The sequence below is a fragment of the Lynx canadensis genome, chromosome B2, assembly GCF_007474595.2.
Source record: "Lynx canadensis isolate LIC74 chromosome B2, mLynCan4.pri.v2, whole genome shotgun sequence".
NCBI classification, from domain to species: Eukaryota; Metazoa; Chordata; class Mammalia; order Carnivora; family Felidae; genus Lynx; species Lynx canadensis.
In genome coordinates, this window is record NC_044307.1 from 54085493 (window position 1) to 54101081 (window position 15589).

General features: G+C 38.6%; 1 protein-coding gene across 13 annotated transcripts in view; it reads right to left on the reverse strand.

The window, feature by feature from the left end:
- DST (dystonin) overlaps window positions 1-15589 on the reverse strand; it is a 494969-nt gene that overhangs the window by 17276 nt on the left and 462104 nt on the right. For all 13 annotated transcript variants that reach the window (XM_030315745.1, XM_032593190.1, XM_032593189.1 and 10 more), the window contains 8 exons: window positions 15011-15130; window positions 12052-12221; window positions 10220-10379; window positions 7632-7826; window positions 6992-7120; window positions 3333-3476; window positions 1814-2002; window positions 468-597 (listed from right to left, as the gene is read on the reverse strand). In XM_030315745.1, coding sequence (XP_030171605.1) covers window positions 468-597; window positions 1814-2002; window positions 3333-3476; window positions 6992-7120; window positions 7632-7826; window positions 10220-10379; window positions 12052-12221; window positions 15011-15130 — 1237 coding nt within the window. The remainder of the gene's footprint in view (window positions 1-467; window positions 598-1813; window positions 2003-3332; window positions 3477-6991; window positions 7121-7631; window positions 7827-10219; window positions 10380-12051; window positions 12222-15010; window positions 15131-15589) is intronic.

A 15589-nucleotide genomic window follows, 5' to 3' on the forward strand; every position in this document is an offset into this window, starting at 1 on the left:
TTTCCAGTTTCTTCTAACTAATCTAAAAGATACCCTTCAAGCAAATAAATTTACACACAGAGACCTGGATATATCTTTTTCTTTATTTTTAAATAAGTTGCTACAATATTTGAGCCCACGTATTCTTTCAACGAAACCTTTTATGATAGAGAGCTCACAGAATCACCAATTGTTCTAAAATTTCAAACGACAATTCAAAACTAACTTCCTTGCTTAACCATATTCACTTTAAAGAAATTAGGGGGCGCCTGTATGGCTCAGCAGGATGGGTGTCCAACTCTTGCTTTCAGCTCAGGTCATGATCCCAGGGTTGTGGGATCGAGCCCCATGTTAGGCTCTGTGTTGAGTGTGGATCCTGCTTAGGATACTTTCTCTCTCCCTCTGCCCCTCTCCCCTCCTCGCATTCTTTCTCTCTAAAAAGAAAAAATATTAAATAATAATAATTAAAGAAATTAGCCACTGCTTACTTCCTGCTCGTCCCTTATCCAGGACTGGAATATGGGACTGTAATGAGGCAGGATCAGCTGCCCTCCTCTTGTAGGTCTTGGTAACTTTATCCACATCAGGTTGTTTTCTGGTCATTTCCTCCATGAAGGTCTGAAATGTCAATGTCAATTAAATACAAGTATACCAGAGAAAACTATCTTTAGAAGTGAACTAAAAACAAGAGGATAAAAGGACCATGCTATTATTTCTGGAAAAAGGAATAAACATGTTGCATCTTTGGGGGAAAAAATGTAAGCCCACATAACAAAGCATTTACTCATATGTAAAGAATATAAAATGTGATACCTGTTAAGTAATTTCAGCATTGTAACAGTAATTTGTTTTAGTTTGAAGACCACACATAATCTGCCTGGGTATCAGCCCAAGCTCTTTCTGAAGAATCTTAACGTGAGCATTTATCTGCAAAGCAACTAGTTAACTGGGTTGGTGCTTAGAACTTCTTTGTAGCACATTTCACTTACATACTTTAAATATTTAAGATGGCTCTGATGTATAGTGATGCAAAGCATCCACATTAAATGTGGATATATTTTAAATAGTCCTGTTAACATATATGCTATGCCAAGGCAGATAAAAGTTATTCAGGTTAAAGTTTCCATTTAACAGGTTTGACTATCTTGCCATTTCTTATCTCATCTCCTTAGGCTTACTGACTTACATATCCCAATATCTGGAATATGTGGCAAAGGCACAGATTGTGGTGAAAAGGGGTGAAAAAAAGAGGAGGGGGATAAAAGTGAAAAGTGGAGTAACGCATTTCTGGAGTATCTGTCACATGGAAGAGCTCTCATCACAGAGAACATGGCGTGAGGCACTTCAGGGCCATTTTGGACATGGATGGCTCATACCTTCATTAAGATATAATAGCGATGTTAACTCTTAGCCAACTAAGCTGACCTTTAATAATGTATATTAAACAGACTAACAAGCAAACAAATAAGTCAGCGTTAATGTGACGCCCATCATTTCAAAGTTTAAAACAGATTAGGATAGAGCAGTAGTTTTTTTTTTTTCTTAACAAGACGATGCATTCCCTTGTAGACAGGATATATTTGAAATACTGGCGTATTGGTGGACATCATGGGAGATGCTCAGCACCAGACAGTGGAATACACAAGCAGGGAGCAATAAAGAAGGGAGATCGCCGAAAGAGAGAACAGGATGGGACAGAGCTGAAAATAAAGGTAAGGAATTAGAAACCCAGGAGGAACGACTTGAGGACATGAAGGTAACAAGCACAAAGCAATCTTTTGAGCAGTATGGTGGTGAAATAAAGAACCAGGGGTTAGGATGAGATTTATTTTACCTGGTGCTCTGCAATGAGGGCTTTCACCTCTTCGATTTCCTGGGGGATGACTTCCTTGTCCTTATCACTCAACGTGGTTTCAGCCCATTGCAGCCAAGCCAGCAAAGCTTCCAACAATTCCTGTTTAGCAATGAGCCCAGCCAGAGCACTTGCTAATCTCTGTTGATGCTGCTTCGCCCAGGCCAACACCTGTTGGGGAAAAAAAAATTTCCCTGAATTTCTTTCATCTTAATTATTTAATTGATATAAAAACCACAAAATTTAAATGTAAATTGGGATCATCCTGGGCCGGACTCATAATACTTCCAGTCTTTCTATATCCCATCCGTGGTACCAAGAGCCAGCTTGCAGAGATGGATGTCATACACATCCCAGGTTTCCTCTTGTTTTCTAATTTAAGTTCAAATATGCACTTGCTGGGGGCGCCTGGGTGGGTCAGTCGGTTAGGTGTCCAACTTGGGCTGAGGTCATCATCTTGCGGTTCATGGGTTCGAGTCCTGCATCAGGCTCACTGCTGTCAGCACAGAGACCACTATGGATCCTCAGGGCCCCCTCTCCACCTGCCCCTCCCCTGCTTGTGCTCTCTCTCTCCCAAAAAGAAACATTGGGGCACCTGGGTGGCTCAGTCGGTTGAGTGTCTGACTTTAGCTCAGGTCATGGTCTTGCAGTTCGTGAGTTCGAGCCGCGCGTTGGGCTCTGTGCTAATAAACAACTGAGAGCCTGGAGCCTACTTCAGATTCTGTGTCTCCCTCTCTCTCTCTCTCTCCCCCTCCCCTGCTCATGCTCTGCCTCTCTCTGTCTCTCAAAAATAAATAAATGTTAAATAAATAAACAAACAAACGTTAAAAAATTCAAACATGCATTCTCTGAAGGATCAGGTATGCTTATTCCATGTAGCACTGAGCAGAAATAAAAATAGCTAAAATCTTAAGATACAGAATTCAGTTCATGCATGCACTTCATTCCACAAGCATACGCTCGTCTGAAATACAATTCAAGTGCTGGCTTATCCAACAGAGACAGTATGTAAGTGGGACAGAAAGTAATACAGTGAACCAAATATTTGCCTTTCCATGTTGCAGGGGCATAGCTGCAAAACTATTTCAACTTTTAAAAATAAAAGTGGACTTCAGAGACAGGTAATGCACACTGGAAGGTATTTTAAATTTTTTTTTTTTCAACGTTTTATTTTTGGGACAGAGAGAGACAGAGCATGAACGGGGGAGGGGCAGAGAGAGAGGGAGACACAGAATCGGAAACAGGCTCCAGGCGCTGAGCCATCAGCCCAGAGCCCGACGCGGGGCTCGAACTCACAGACCGCGAGATCGTGACCCGGCTGAAGTCGGACGCTTAACCGACTGCGCCACCCAGGCGCCCCACTGGAAGGTATTTTAAAGAGCATTTTTCTTTGCAGAGGCCTCATGTTCCCACGGTCATAAATGTATCGCAGTTGCCCAAGTCTCCACACCCTCATTCTCAAAGCTGTTGCTGCTCTAATGATGCCCTCAGACACACTGACCTCCTCAAACCTGGCCCGGATGATGGTTATCCAGTGCTTAATGGTGGTGATGGAGTCAGGATGGCACATGGCCAAAACAGCATCTCCCATGCTGGTAGCTTTATTCAGTGCGGCTCTTTTTTCTTCCAGTTTCTTCATGAATTCCTACAGCAGAAAGAAAGACTTCGATTAGCTGTTGGCACTGGCTGAAAACAAAACTCCAGGGATGTGTATGTGACTGTCAGAGTTAAATAAAGAAGAACTTCAATTGGTTTATTCACAGCTGGAAGAAATTCACTAATTGGGGCATTAAGAGAGAAGGGACAAAAATGGGAAATGAAGTACTTTCTAACAAGTATTTCAAAGTTCGAGGATAGGGTGACATCTCCTGCTTTACAAAGTATGTTACACAAAAAATACATTCTTCTAGATCTGGATATATTATATTAATGAAGAACAGGACCAAGAGAGACAGTAATAGCACAGACAGAAATAATACTGATTGCAAAAAAATATGTTCTAACAAAGAAGACAAGAAGGTTGTATATTTAAAATAGCATGAACTGTGCCAGGAATTATAGGGATATGTACCAAAAAAGTGCCATGGAAGAGAGAAGGCTCAACAAGAAATGATAAATATTTGGGGTGAGGGGGCCCAAATGTCTAGCAGGAAGGAGTCAGGGAGAGGCTAGAGGTGCTGGGGGCCTGATCACCAGACAGCCTGTGTGAGAAGAGTCCCTTTCAGAGGCTAGTTAACAGCCATTCTCTGCCCTGGAGGGGTGAATAAACCTTAAAAGGCTTCGAGAAGCTTTCGAATCACCTTTTGGCAAATGTGTTACACATATACCGTACTTTACACCATCTGAACTGTAATTCATAGATACATGGGTCACAGAACTCTGAAAGTGTGGTTACAAATGAGCACCTCTGCCTTAAAAAGGGTCACATGCTTCCAAAACCCCATAATGAGGGGCGCCTGGGTGGCGCAGTCGGTTAAGCATCCGACTTCAGCCAGGTCACGATCTTGCGGTCCGTGAGTTCGAGCCCCGCGTCGGGCTCTGGGCTGATGGCTCGGAGCCTGGAGCCTGCTTCCGATTCTGTGTCTCCCTCTCTCTCTGCCCCTCCCCCGTTCATGCTCTGTCTTTCTCTGTCCCAAAAATAAATAAACGTTGGAAAAAAAAAATTAAAAAAAAAAAACAAAACAAAAAAACAAAAAAAAAAAAAACAAAAAAAAAACCCCATAATGAATGTCAGGCATCTACTAGCACCCAATCCCTCAGTCAGGCTGACAAGGGGCTGCAGACACAGTTGACGATCAGTACTACTCATGCCATGTGATCAAGGTGATGATTTGAAAATGTGTTTCCTACAGTGTCTTGTTTTCCAGGTCTGTGAAGCTGTCACATAGCTCCTACTCTGGTATTTTGCTAAACTAACCTGTTCATATAGATATCTACTGGATATTAAGGTCCACAAGATCAGAAGGCTGTGTCTTATTCAATTGTGAGTCTTTGTGACTGAATAAATGCTTTTTTTTTCACTTTTATTTACACATTTTTCCTGCTGTGGCATCAAGGCTTGATTAACAATGTACTCCATTAACATGACCTACTTTTTAAATACCATGACCTACCTTTAAAAGTATTTTAATTTTCCCCAATATAGATCCACTTCACTGGAAGGAAAACAAAAACTTTACTGGGAAAAAGGTAACAGGTCAGTAACAGGTTGACCTACTGGAAGAGGTCGACAACAGCTGTGCTCTTCCAAGGACAGGTGACCTGACCACGTACTTTTACATCACTCCTAACCTAGCAAAGCCAGAGTCCTGCCCAGAATGCTGTCGACTGGACTAGCAACTCCCTGCCTGCATTCTGTGCTCTTCCAACCCTGAGTGCTAAGTGGTTAGTGCTCACCTGGGAAAGCTTGCCAGTTTTACAGAGTGGACTATACCGAGAAGCCTCTAGTCCTGGAGCTAAGAATTTAAATACTCTGTTTTACTTTTATTTGGTCGGAGTGTGAAGGAAGCAGGAGATCAGAAAGAATGGATGATGCTACTGCAAATTATTATTACTAAGCACCACTTTTATAAAATTACATGTAATTTCTCACTATTTAAAAATATTGGGGTGCCTGGGTGGCTCAACAGGTTAAGCATCCAACTCTATTTCAGCTCAGGTCATGATCTCATGGTTCATGAGTTAGAGCTCCATGCTGGCAGTGGGGAGCCTGCCTGGGACCTGCCCCTGCCCTGCTTGCTCTCAGTCTCTCACTAAAATAAATAAATAAATAAATTAAATAAATAAATAAATAGATAGATAGATAAATAAATAAATAAATAAAAATAAAATATTTATAAAGATAATTTGTTGTAAAAAACAAACAAACAAACAAACAAACAAAAAACCCCACAACACTACCTCTGCTCTCAATACCTGCCTCCTGGTGTTTCTGAGGGTTCCTTGCTGCTGTGAGGGTGGAGATACCACCACGAGGCTCCTTTCTGTAAGGTGTCAGACATGCAGCCTGGGCTCCAAGAGGCTATTCTAAGACCAAAGTATGTTAGTGGAACTCGATGCTGGCTGATGGTCAGCCAAGAGTAATGTAAGAGATTTTCAAAACATTGAATTGAATCAAAAATTCACAATAAATTTGGTGCAATTTTCCTACTCTTATATTCTGCTTCAAATTTAAATGGTTTATGTAGCATTTCATTCTTCCAGATAATGTTAGACAAGCTCGCATCACTTTTGTTAATGACAAGGCAAGATTTCATTGCTATAGGTTAGGCAATCCATCAGTAATCACTGTAAGCAGTCTCCACAAATGATGGAATCCATGTGACACCAGAACTCATGATGTATTTCCAACTTGACCATGAAAGATAAGCTTATTCTGTGGTGTTAAACAGAACTTTTAAATGGAAATGTTGACATCAATACTGCATTGAGTGTTAGCATTGCAAATTCCTAATTCTTTAAAGTCAAGGGTTAAAAAAACAAACAAACAAACAAAAAACATGTGTTAACATGTATCTGGACCACTCTCTTAAGGGTTTTGCTAGTTCTACGCACTGTTACAAAATACAGGATGACCTGAAAACTCAGTGGCCAGATTTTTACTTTGGTTAACCGTTCAATAGTGCATCTACTTACAGAATTCATTTTTAATTTATAATTTATACTACAGGCTACTTCTCAAAAGAATTGAAGTGGATCTCAATTAAAACCAGAATTGACAGAGATTTAAAAATAAAATTTGAACAAGTTATTCAGTTACTTGTCTTACTTACAAAGGTCAAAATTATTAACTTACAATTCTAATGCATTATAAATAAATTTATAAATGCCAAACGCTCATTACGGAAGTTTCGTCTTTGAAATGCACATACAAGTGCAATGAAATCGGCCAGTTTTGGTCAGAAGCCAAATAACTCCCTAGAAAATTCCCTGATTTTAGAATAACCACCCTCTTCATAAAGAAACCATGAAAAGATAGCTATACATATGTAGGGGCATGGGAACATACCTATGTAAGCCAGGAGGACACAGGTAAATTCTCAACTGTACCAGTATCTTTAATTACTTCTCAGGGAGGGAAATATTCATGCATTTGATATTTATGATCCTGGGTCTACTTGATTTTCTCATTTAGTTTTACTTAGCATCTATATAACTCACTTTATGCTGATCAATGAGAGTCCGAAGAGCATCCTCATCATCTGGGAGAGCGCCATGGAAACGAAGGGTTTGCTCCGCCTCGGCCAGCCACTCCAGGAGGGCATGCACCACCGAGTGAAATTCCTCTGCCTAATAGTTCACACACACACACACACACACACACACACACACACACACACACACCGCAAATAAGATCCCCAAATATGCTTGTTAGTATAGATTTCTCTTCTCAGTGAAAAAAAGTCTTAAACTGATTAATGATATGCATTATTCCCATTAAAAAGATAAAGATATATGGTGCTACATTTTACAAATGTAATACCTCTAATATATCACAGAGGCCTATATGAAGATTAATTCACCATTTGAACAATCTGATTTTAGATACAGGGCAGCCCATTGCACATTGAAGCTGAAAAATTAATAGAGCAGCACTTTTACGTAAAGATGAGGCAACTTCCTCTGTGAGTAATTTAAATTCTTGTCAGGAAGACCAAGGCAAGGATGTTCTAAGAATCTCCTTCTCATGACTGTCCCAGTTAAGAAAAGGGGGAACGGAACAGTTCCTCACAAGAGCAGTTCTCGTTGAGGCTTCGAAACCTTTCTCACTATGTCCAGATGCAATTTGCATGACATTTACCTGACGCAGGGCTGCTTCCAATCGGGTCTGCTTTGATATAGAAAGTGCACACACAGTCTCCCAGCGTGTGCTTAGTTCCTGCATCTGGACCTTGACCCAGGAGGAGTCGTCTCGGCTGCCCTCTATGAGCTCTCGTGCCGAGCGCTTCAGGGCCTGCACGCTGCTGGTCCTCTTCCCCAGTTCTTTCTGGAAAGCCTAAAAGACCATGTTTTTAGAAAAATTAATTTTTAATTATAAAATCAAGCCAGTAAAAGACACTGCTTGGAATATACGTACACATGACATCATGTACCAATCTCTAAGACCTACAGCTTAATGACACACACTTTTCACAGAATCTTTAGAAGCTGAGTCGTGGCACACTGCTCCCACCAGAGCACTGTTAAGAACACGGTCTTGTATAAATCTGTTCAATCTTGTAACATTCTCCTGAGTGAACAAACCCGATTTTTTTTAATGACACATTGGATTTAAATATTGGCAGCTATTCTTTATTTCAGTTTACACAAAAGAATCAAATTTTTTTTTTTCTACGATTCTTTAGTATGGCATCCCAGCTCCTCTCAAATCATTATTCTAAGTGCCTAGAATGTGCTGACTACCTCATTACTCTTAGTTAATAAACATATATAACAGACTAACAAATAACTAAGCAGTCCTGGGCTGTCACATGGTGGTTTTGGAGGTAATGGCAGGGAATTGTACAGGGACTTGCCATGCAGTCTTCTTCTCTGTAGCATGGCTTCAACTTTCACAGTATCCTGAGAGCTAACCTAGAATGTCAAACTTTAGAGGCTTAAATCTTTGTCATTTTGGAAGAAAAGCTTCCCCCCACCCCTTGCCTAATTTTGATGAACTCTGAGGTGCCAGGAGTTGAACTGGCTTCCTTTGACCACAGACGTAATCCAAGAAATGAGCCCAGGGTACTTCATTTCTGATCCAAAATTCTGTATATGCAGCTAGATCTTTCAAGTAACTAATGTTATGTATAGAATAAAGTTAACTTATTTTTCTAAAAAATGGTCACAAATGAGTATCACTAATCACATTTTATAATTTTGGCTATATCCATGAGTTTCTATTCTGACAATCAAATCATTCATAAAAAGGAGTCCATCTAAAACAAACCAAACATAGTGTGATGAATTCTTTGCTTGATTTCACTCTGATAGTGTTCAATGAGATGTGCCTGCAGATAGACAGACACACAGAGAAACACATCCATACACAGGCATAGGAAATACAGTGTCTATACAATCTGTTTGTGATAGGACAAGTCCAATAGTTCTGAGAAGACTTTCCAGTGTACTTTGTATACTTAAGCCTGAGCCTTCCAATTGCATTACTAATGCTGAATGATTAACTCATTCTTGATGACCTTTAATATATAAAAAAACCTGGCAAGTGCCGAAGGGAGTAAATGTTTAGACAGTGAGTTTATACAAATGGCATTTATGTAAAAAGTAACATTACACTATTCATTACTCATTGAATGAATGCCAGGGCATAAAAAAGTTTATATTAATCATGCACAAAACATTTGTTTCAATACAGGCAAGTAACAAAACTTAAAAATTTTGATTTCTGTAGGCCTCATCCCTGTCCTTCATTTATTCTTTGATTTTTTGATAATATTCAAATGTAACACTCTTTTATAGATATAATGAGATAACAGAACCAGGAGAGGGGAAATAAATATGCTGAAAGGACCAACCATTTAAAAAGGAATAGGTAAGATCAAAACAGGATAGCTAGGGAAATATAAAGAAAACATTTTAAAAGGAAATGAATTTCCTGAACTCAAAAATAATGAAGAGAAAGAAACACAACACGGATTCACATACAGTGCTATATGATACCTGTATATAAAGTCTACTCTGATACCACCACTCCACGTTAGTACTGTGCCCGCCAGGTTGTTTTCAAGGTTCTTTAGGTTGTAATACAACATTTTACCATAATTTAGGACCTTACACTCCGTATCAGCTGGATGTCTTATACATTCCTTTTTACCGGCACAAAAATTTTGAATACCCTTCAGGAGGTTGCAAGAAACCGCTTTTCTGAAGTAATAATCAAGTCCCTCACAGCGTATACTGATATCTCATCAATTGCTGCAGTTAAAGGGGCAAGTTTAAAACAGTTTTTAAAAACAAAAAAGCAGCCTGTCTTGACCCCCAGAGATCATGTTACAAATCCATACACTTATGCAATGACCAAGTTCCGGGTAAATGAAGAATTTTAAATTATATTCCATAATTCTTTCCACGAATAATGAAAGACTGTAAAACATTCTTGGAACATGAAGCACCAGAGAATAAAATCATTTTCTAAGTTCTAAAAGGGTTTAGATTTGGAAGTTGAAAAAAGAAAAAAAAAAGTATCTCACTGATAAAGTACCTTTTCTGACTCACTTTTAAAGTTGGCTTCCTGATTCTGCTCATAGGTACACATATATCATTATTAAAGACTGGTATGTAGTATGATATGCAGTCTCTAGTTTTTAAAAGGCTGAGTTAAGGGGTTACATTTTCTTCTATACTCATGATAATCAAATGAGATAAATAAAATGTCCCAAATAATGATACCTTGTGATTATCGATCAGATTCATCACTAAATCAATGTCTCCATGGACAGGCTGGTCTTCTGCCAGCTGGGGTTCAACTCTATACAGCCAATCAATGAGCGCCTGCAAGGCATCGGTGAATTGTCCAGAAAATAACAGGGCTTCCTCCAGTTTGTTTTGTCTGAGGAAGAAGGTGGAAAAATCAATGTGAGGAACAAAAAAGCCACCCTACATACCTGAAAATCTAAAATCCATTTGTGAAGGTTGAGAGTACTCAAAGAAAAAATAATATATTGGTACTCACTGCTGTTTCTTTGCTTTCCTTAGAAAATAACAAAACTTTTCTCAAATTTTCTTTTTTATTCCTTAAATACATAGCATGTGTTCTCAGAAAATTCCCTCATCATCACCTCTAGAAATCAATAGCCCTTTGGTTTCTTCGTAAAAAAATATGCCTTAAAATTTTTTAATATATTGTTTCAATGATTATTTATTTATTTTGAGAGAGAACATGCATGAATGGAGAGGGGCAGAGAAAGAGGGAGAGAAAGAATCCCAAGCAGGCTCCATGCTGCCAGCACAGAGCCCAATGCAGGGCTTGAACGCACAAACCATGAGATCATGACCTGAGCCAAAATCGAGAGTCAGATGTTGAACCGACTAAGTCTTCTAGGCACCCCTAAATTTTTTTTTATATTTTAAATTATCATACAGTAAGCTTAACTTTTCTGGGTGTACAGTTCTATGAATTTTAACACATGTATAGACTCATGTAACTATCATCATGATCAAGAAACTGAACATTTTCATCATCCCTCAATCTGCCAAATGTTGTCTATAGTCCTAGCCTGCCCCATCTTCATCCCCTTGTATTCACGTATCTCTCTGCCACGAAGTCATTTATATGACTTAGTAAAAAAGCAGATAACCTTTTGATATTGAAGGTTTTAAATATTTTTTTTAATGTTTATTTATTTATTTTGAGAAAGAAGGAGAGCACGAGTAGGCAGGGGAGAAAGAGAATCCCAAACAGGCTCTATGCTGTCAATGCAGAGCTGGACCAGAGGCTCGATCTAGTGAACCATGAGATCATGACCTGAGCTGAAATCAAGAGTCAGGCACTTAACCGACTGAGTCACCCAGGTGCCCCAGGTTTTAAAACTTTTTAAAACCCAACCCCCAAATTTCTACATTCCTTCCATATATTCTTTAGAATATATTTTAATTTCCTTTTCTAATATAATTTTATTATTAGAATATAATATTCCATTCAATCTTGATACTGACAAAAGTAATTAGACTATGGATCTATGAAATACTTGAAAACATTTCTAAGATATTTGAATTCTTCCACTACTACATATTTCAACTGGTTCAAGTGTAATGAGGAAGAAGACTGGGAAGGAGTAGATGGAAGTTGGAAGCGAACACTGGGATCAGATTGGTAGGACCTTGCACGACACATAAAGGAGCCCGTGTTTTGGCCCACACTCAAGGTATAATAAGTTCCTAAAAGGTATGAGGAAGGGAAATGATAAGATCAAACTTATTTTTTAAAGAGACCACCCCAGTAGTTACATGGAAATTAGCTTATGGAAAACAACAGCAAGTCAGGTATCAGATAATATGCTTAGAGAATGATACCACTTTTGAGTGAACTGAGGAGTTAAAAATAAGTAAAAATGAACAACAAAGCCTTCTCTGTGCAGATACTGTGTAAGTGGGGCATTAGAGAGAATAAACAACTTCTTAAAGGAGGTATTTAGGTTCCTAGAAAGTTCCCACAAAGCATCACTACTGTATGTTTGAAAGAAGCCTACAAGGTAACCAAACTGCCTTAAAAAACATTTTACCTTTCCACAGATTTTCCACAGATGGTATCCCATTTGTCTCTGAGTTCACTCAGCATGTCATCCAGTTTCAGGTTGTCATCAGCCAGGGAGGTTTTCTCCTTCAGAGAACGTCCCGTTCTGTTGGTGGTGTCATAGACAGAATGCTTGGCTCCGAGTGATTTCTGAAACTCCTATATATTTGACAGGAAAACAATGTGCATTTCTACTTAGAACTGTTAAATAGGTAACAGACCTCACAAAAGGCATCCCTAATAAAAGGAATCTAAACAGAGGAAGACATCAGCAAACAGGTCAGATGGTGTAGTGCTGCTGGCTACACAGGAACACACCAGGGTGGAAAAGAATCCTTATATTTTCAAACTGAAGAACTTATTTTTCCCAGAAGCCTACTATTATGAAGTAAGTGATTTCAAAGCACAACAAATCTTGAATCTTTCATAGCTCTAAACCACAAATAGTATACTAGTTATAATAAAATGGAATTGCTAATCTGCTATTGAGAAACCCAAGATTTTGGAGAGGAAAAAGTAGTTAACACTCAATGAGTAACTAAATAAAGGTCTATGTGGACACAGAGTGACTCATAATGTGTAAATTTACTACAGGTTTTGTTTTTTGTTTGTGGGTTTTTGGTTTTTTCGTTTCGTTTTGTTTTGTTTTGTTTTGGTCAACTAGATCTGCTGTCACACATTTTGGATGTTTACAATGATGATATGTATAATTTCATCTGTGAGCCAGGGTGAGGGGCAAATAAGAACCACATCTCAAGATTCCTATGTTCTGACCTACTGCCCCTTCAATTCACACCCCTTGGCAAGCCTATACCCCTCCTTCCCACCACTATGATGCCCTACGAACGTCTCTCAAGATCTACAGATTACTTTTCCAGTATCAAATAGCTATACTGCTAATGTGACATCTATACTTTCCTATTTTTTATATTGTTAATCTGCATGTTTGTGTATGAAAATTTCTATGTGTGGGAAAGATGGATTATATAATCTGTCTACACAACTCAATTAAAAGCTTTTCTAAAGTAGGGATACCGTCTTTGCAGGCCTCTCTCATTATCATCTTACATTTTGTGTGTGTTTGTAAGTGTGTAATAGCAAGAATGAGACCACTGCTATTGCATATACAATCTCAGAGATGGGAAGGAAGGAAGGTCAACTTAATGGGCATGTTACAAGCTCATAACATATTATGGAAACACTAACACAGTGATTCTAACTCCTGGTAGCACATTAGAATCACCTTAGAGAGTAAAATGCTATGCAAATGTATAATTTTCTAAAATAATCTTGGTTATCATTACCTAATGCATTTTTATTGCCTTTAAAACCCAGACACTTTAGGTGTCTTATTATGACTAAGATATTTACTTGGTCTTATAATAGGAGGCCACTACACCTGGGATTTTTTTTTTTTTTAGCAATAAACACTATTACAATACCACACTATTTCTAAAGTTTGCTTCCTGTAATTATTATTTTTTTCTTGTTATTCTAAATAGAATATTAGTTTTAGAATCATGGCATTGACAAATTTTCCTCAAAAAAGAAGATACATAAAAAAATGTTACAGCTGAATACAGGATAGATGAACACTCTTTAAAGACAGAAAAATAGCCAAAAGAGGAAAGAAAAGACTTATTTTAAAATTGGCTTCATTTGCCTTGTACCCTTATCTCAGACAAATGCTGACTTTGGTAACAAGTCACACCAGGAAAAAGAGAGGATCTAGAAGGGTTCCTCACATGTTCTTATTTCTAGGATTCTCCAACTTAAACACACAATATACTTTCCTAAGACTCCATGACATGATATCTATGTTCAAGTTCAAACAGGCAGTGTATTTTGAGAAGGAGGCTCTCGTTTCTCCATCAGGGGAAGGAAGGAAGGTGCTGCTCCCCCTCACTGTGCTCTCAGTACTGAACATGGTGGCAGCTCACAGGTAGAGGGTGCCAGCAGAATGAGCCGCTCACACGCTCTCAGCTAGTCAAAGAACAGCTTCTTTCTGTCATTCTAGGATCGTGACCTCCCGAGGTGACTTAACAACCAGCATGGAAGCTATCAATCGGTATGAATATGATGGCTAGAATTTTCTGATGATGATAAACCTTATATCACCCCATTTTTTCCAGCTTTCAAAAAATTATCATGTGTCAAGCAATAATAGATGATAGATAGATAGATAGATAGATAGATAGATAGATGCTTAAAACTTTATAGTTTTTGCAGGAACCACTCTCCTTTTACCTACTGCACTCACCCTGAAGGCTGATGATCACTTTATAACCAGAATGACAGACCCAAATTCAAAAGAGTTGAGAAAGATGGGGGGGGGGGGATGTTCTTTGAATGCAATGTAGTAGGAATATAAAAGGTAGAAAATATAAAATAATATGTTTCTGCATCTTCTAGTCTATATAAGGAAGCCACTGACTCTGTCTTTGAGGGTAAGGATAGAATTTCATATACCACATATACATAACAAAACACCAGTTTGTGCAGAAGCAACCAATTTTCCCCACATAACTGTTTGAAAGAATCTATATGGCAAAATTTATATTACTTTTTTGCTATAAAATTATCTTCTGCATAGCATTTGGTCTATGAAAGAAATTACAAGACAAGACAGATAAGTGAAAAATTGAGACGCCAACACTTGACCCCCTCTCAATCTTTTAAGTTCTAGATTGTAGAACACTGCCAGCTTTAATTTTGTATATTTTTTGTTAACAGTAATCCTAGAATGATGGTGGGATGGTCAGCAGAGAGTAAAGATACTATTGCTACTTGACCAATGTGATGGGCAGCTGGTTTTAAATTTAACAGAGATCCACAGAGGACACCTTTTTTTTTTTCTAGTGATGAATAAATACACAACCAAGTAAGGATTTAAAAGGTGATCTTGAGATACAGAATGACATATATGCTATTCCTAATTATAGACCCACCTTATGCTGTGCAAGCTGTGTTTTTATCTTGTCTGGATCATTGGCAATTTCCAGTTCAGAATCCAAAGACTTCTCTGACTCCTCTAGCCACTCCATAAGTTTACTCCAAGCTTCATGGAACTGTAAAAGAAATACACATCTCAATCCAGAGAATTTCCTGGTATGCTCCCTATATTTTTAAAATAGAAATTAATAGGGGCGCCTGCGTGGCTCAGTCAGTTGGGCGGCTACTACAGCTCAGGTCATGATCTCGCAGTCTGTGAGTTCGAGCCCTGCGTCGGGCTCTGTGCTGACAGCTCAGAGCCTGGAGTCTGCTTCAGATTCTGTGTCTCCCCCTCTCTGCCCCTTCCCTGCTTGCTCTCTCTCTGTCTCTCTCTCTCTCTCTCAAAAATAATAAACATTAAAAAAATAAATAAAATAGGAATTAGTATTAATGAAAATGTTTAAAATACTTAATTCAAATTTCCCCTAAAAAAGAAGAAAGTAGTAGCTTTATTGGGTTCGCCATGTCTTACTAACTCTTGGCTTCTGTGGTCGGGCCCCCACGGTCACTTTGTTGTAACTCATTGAAACATATAA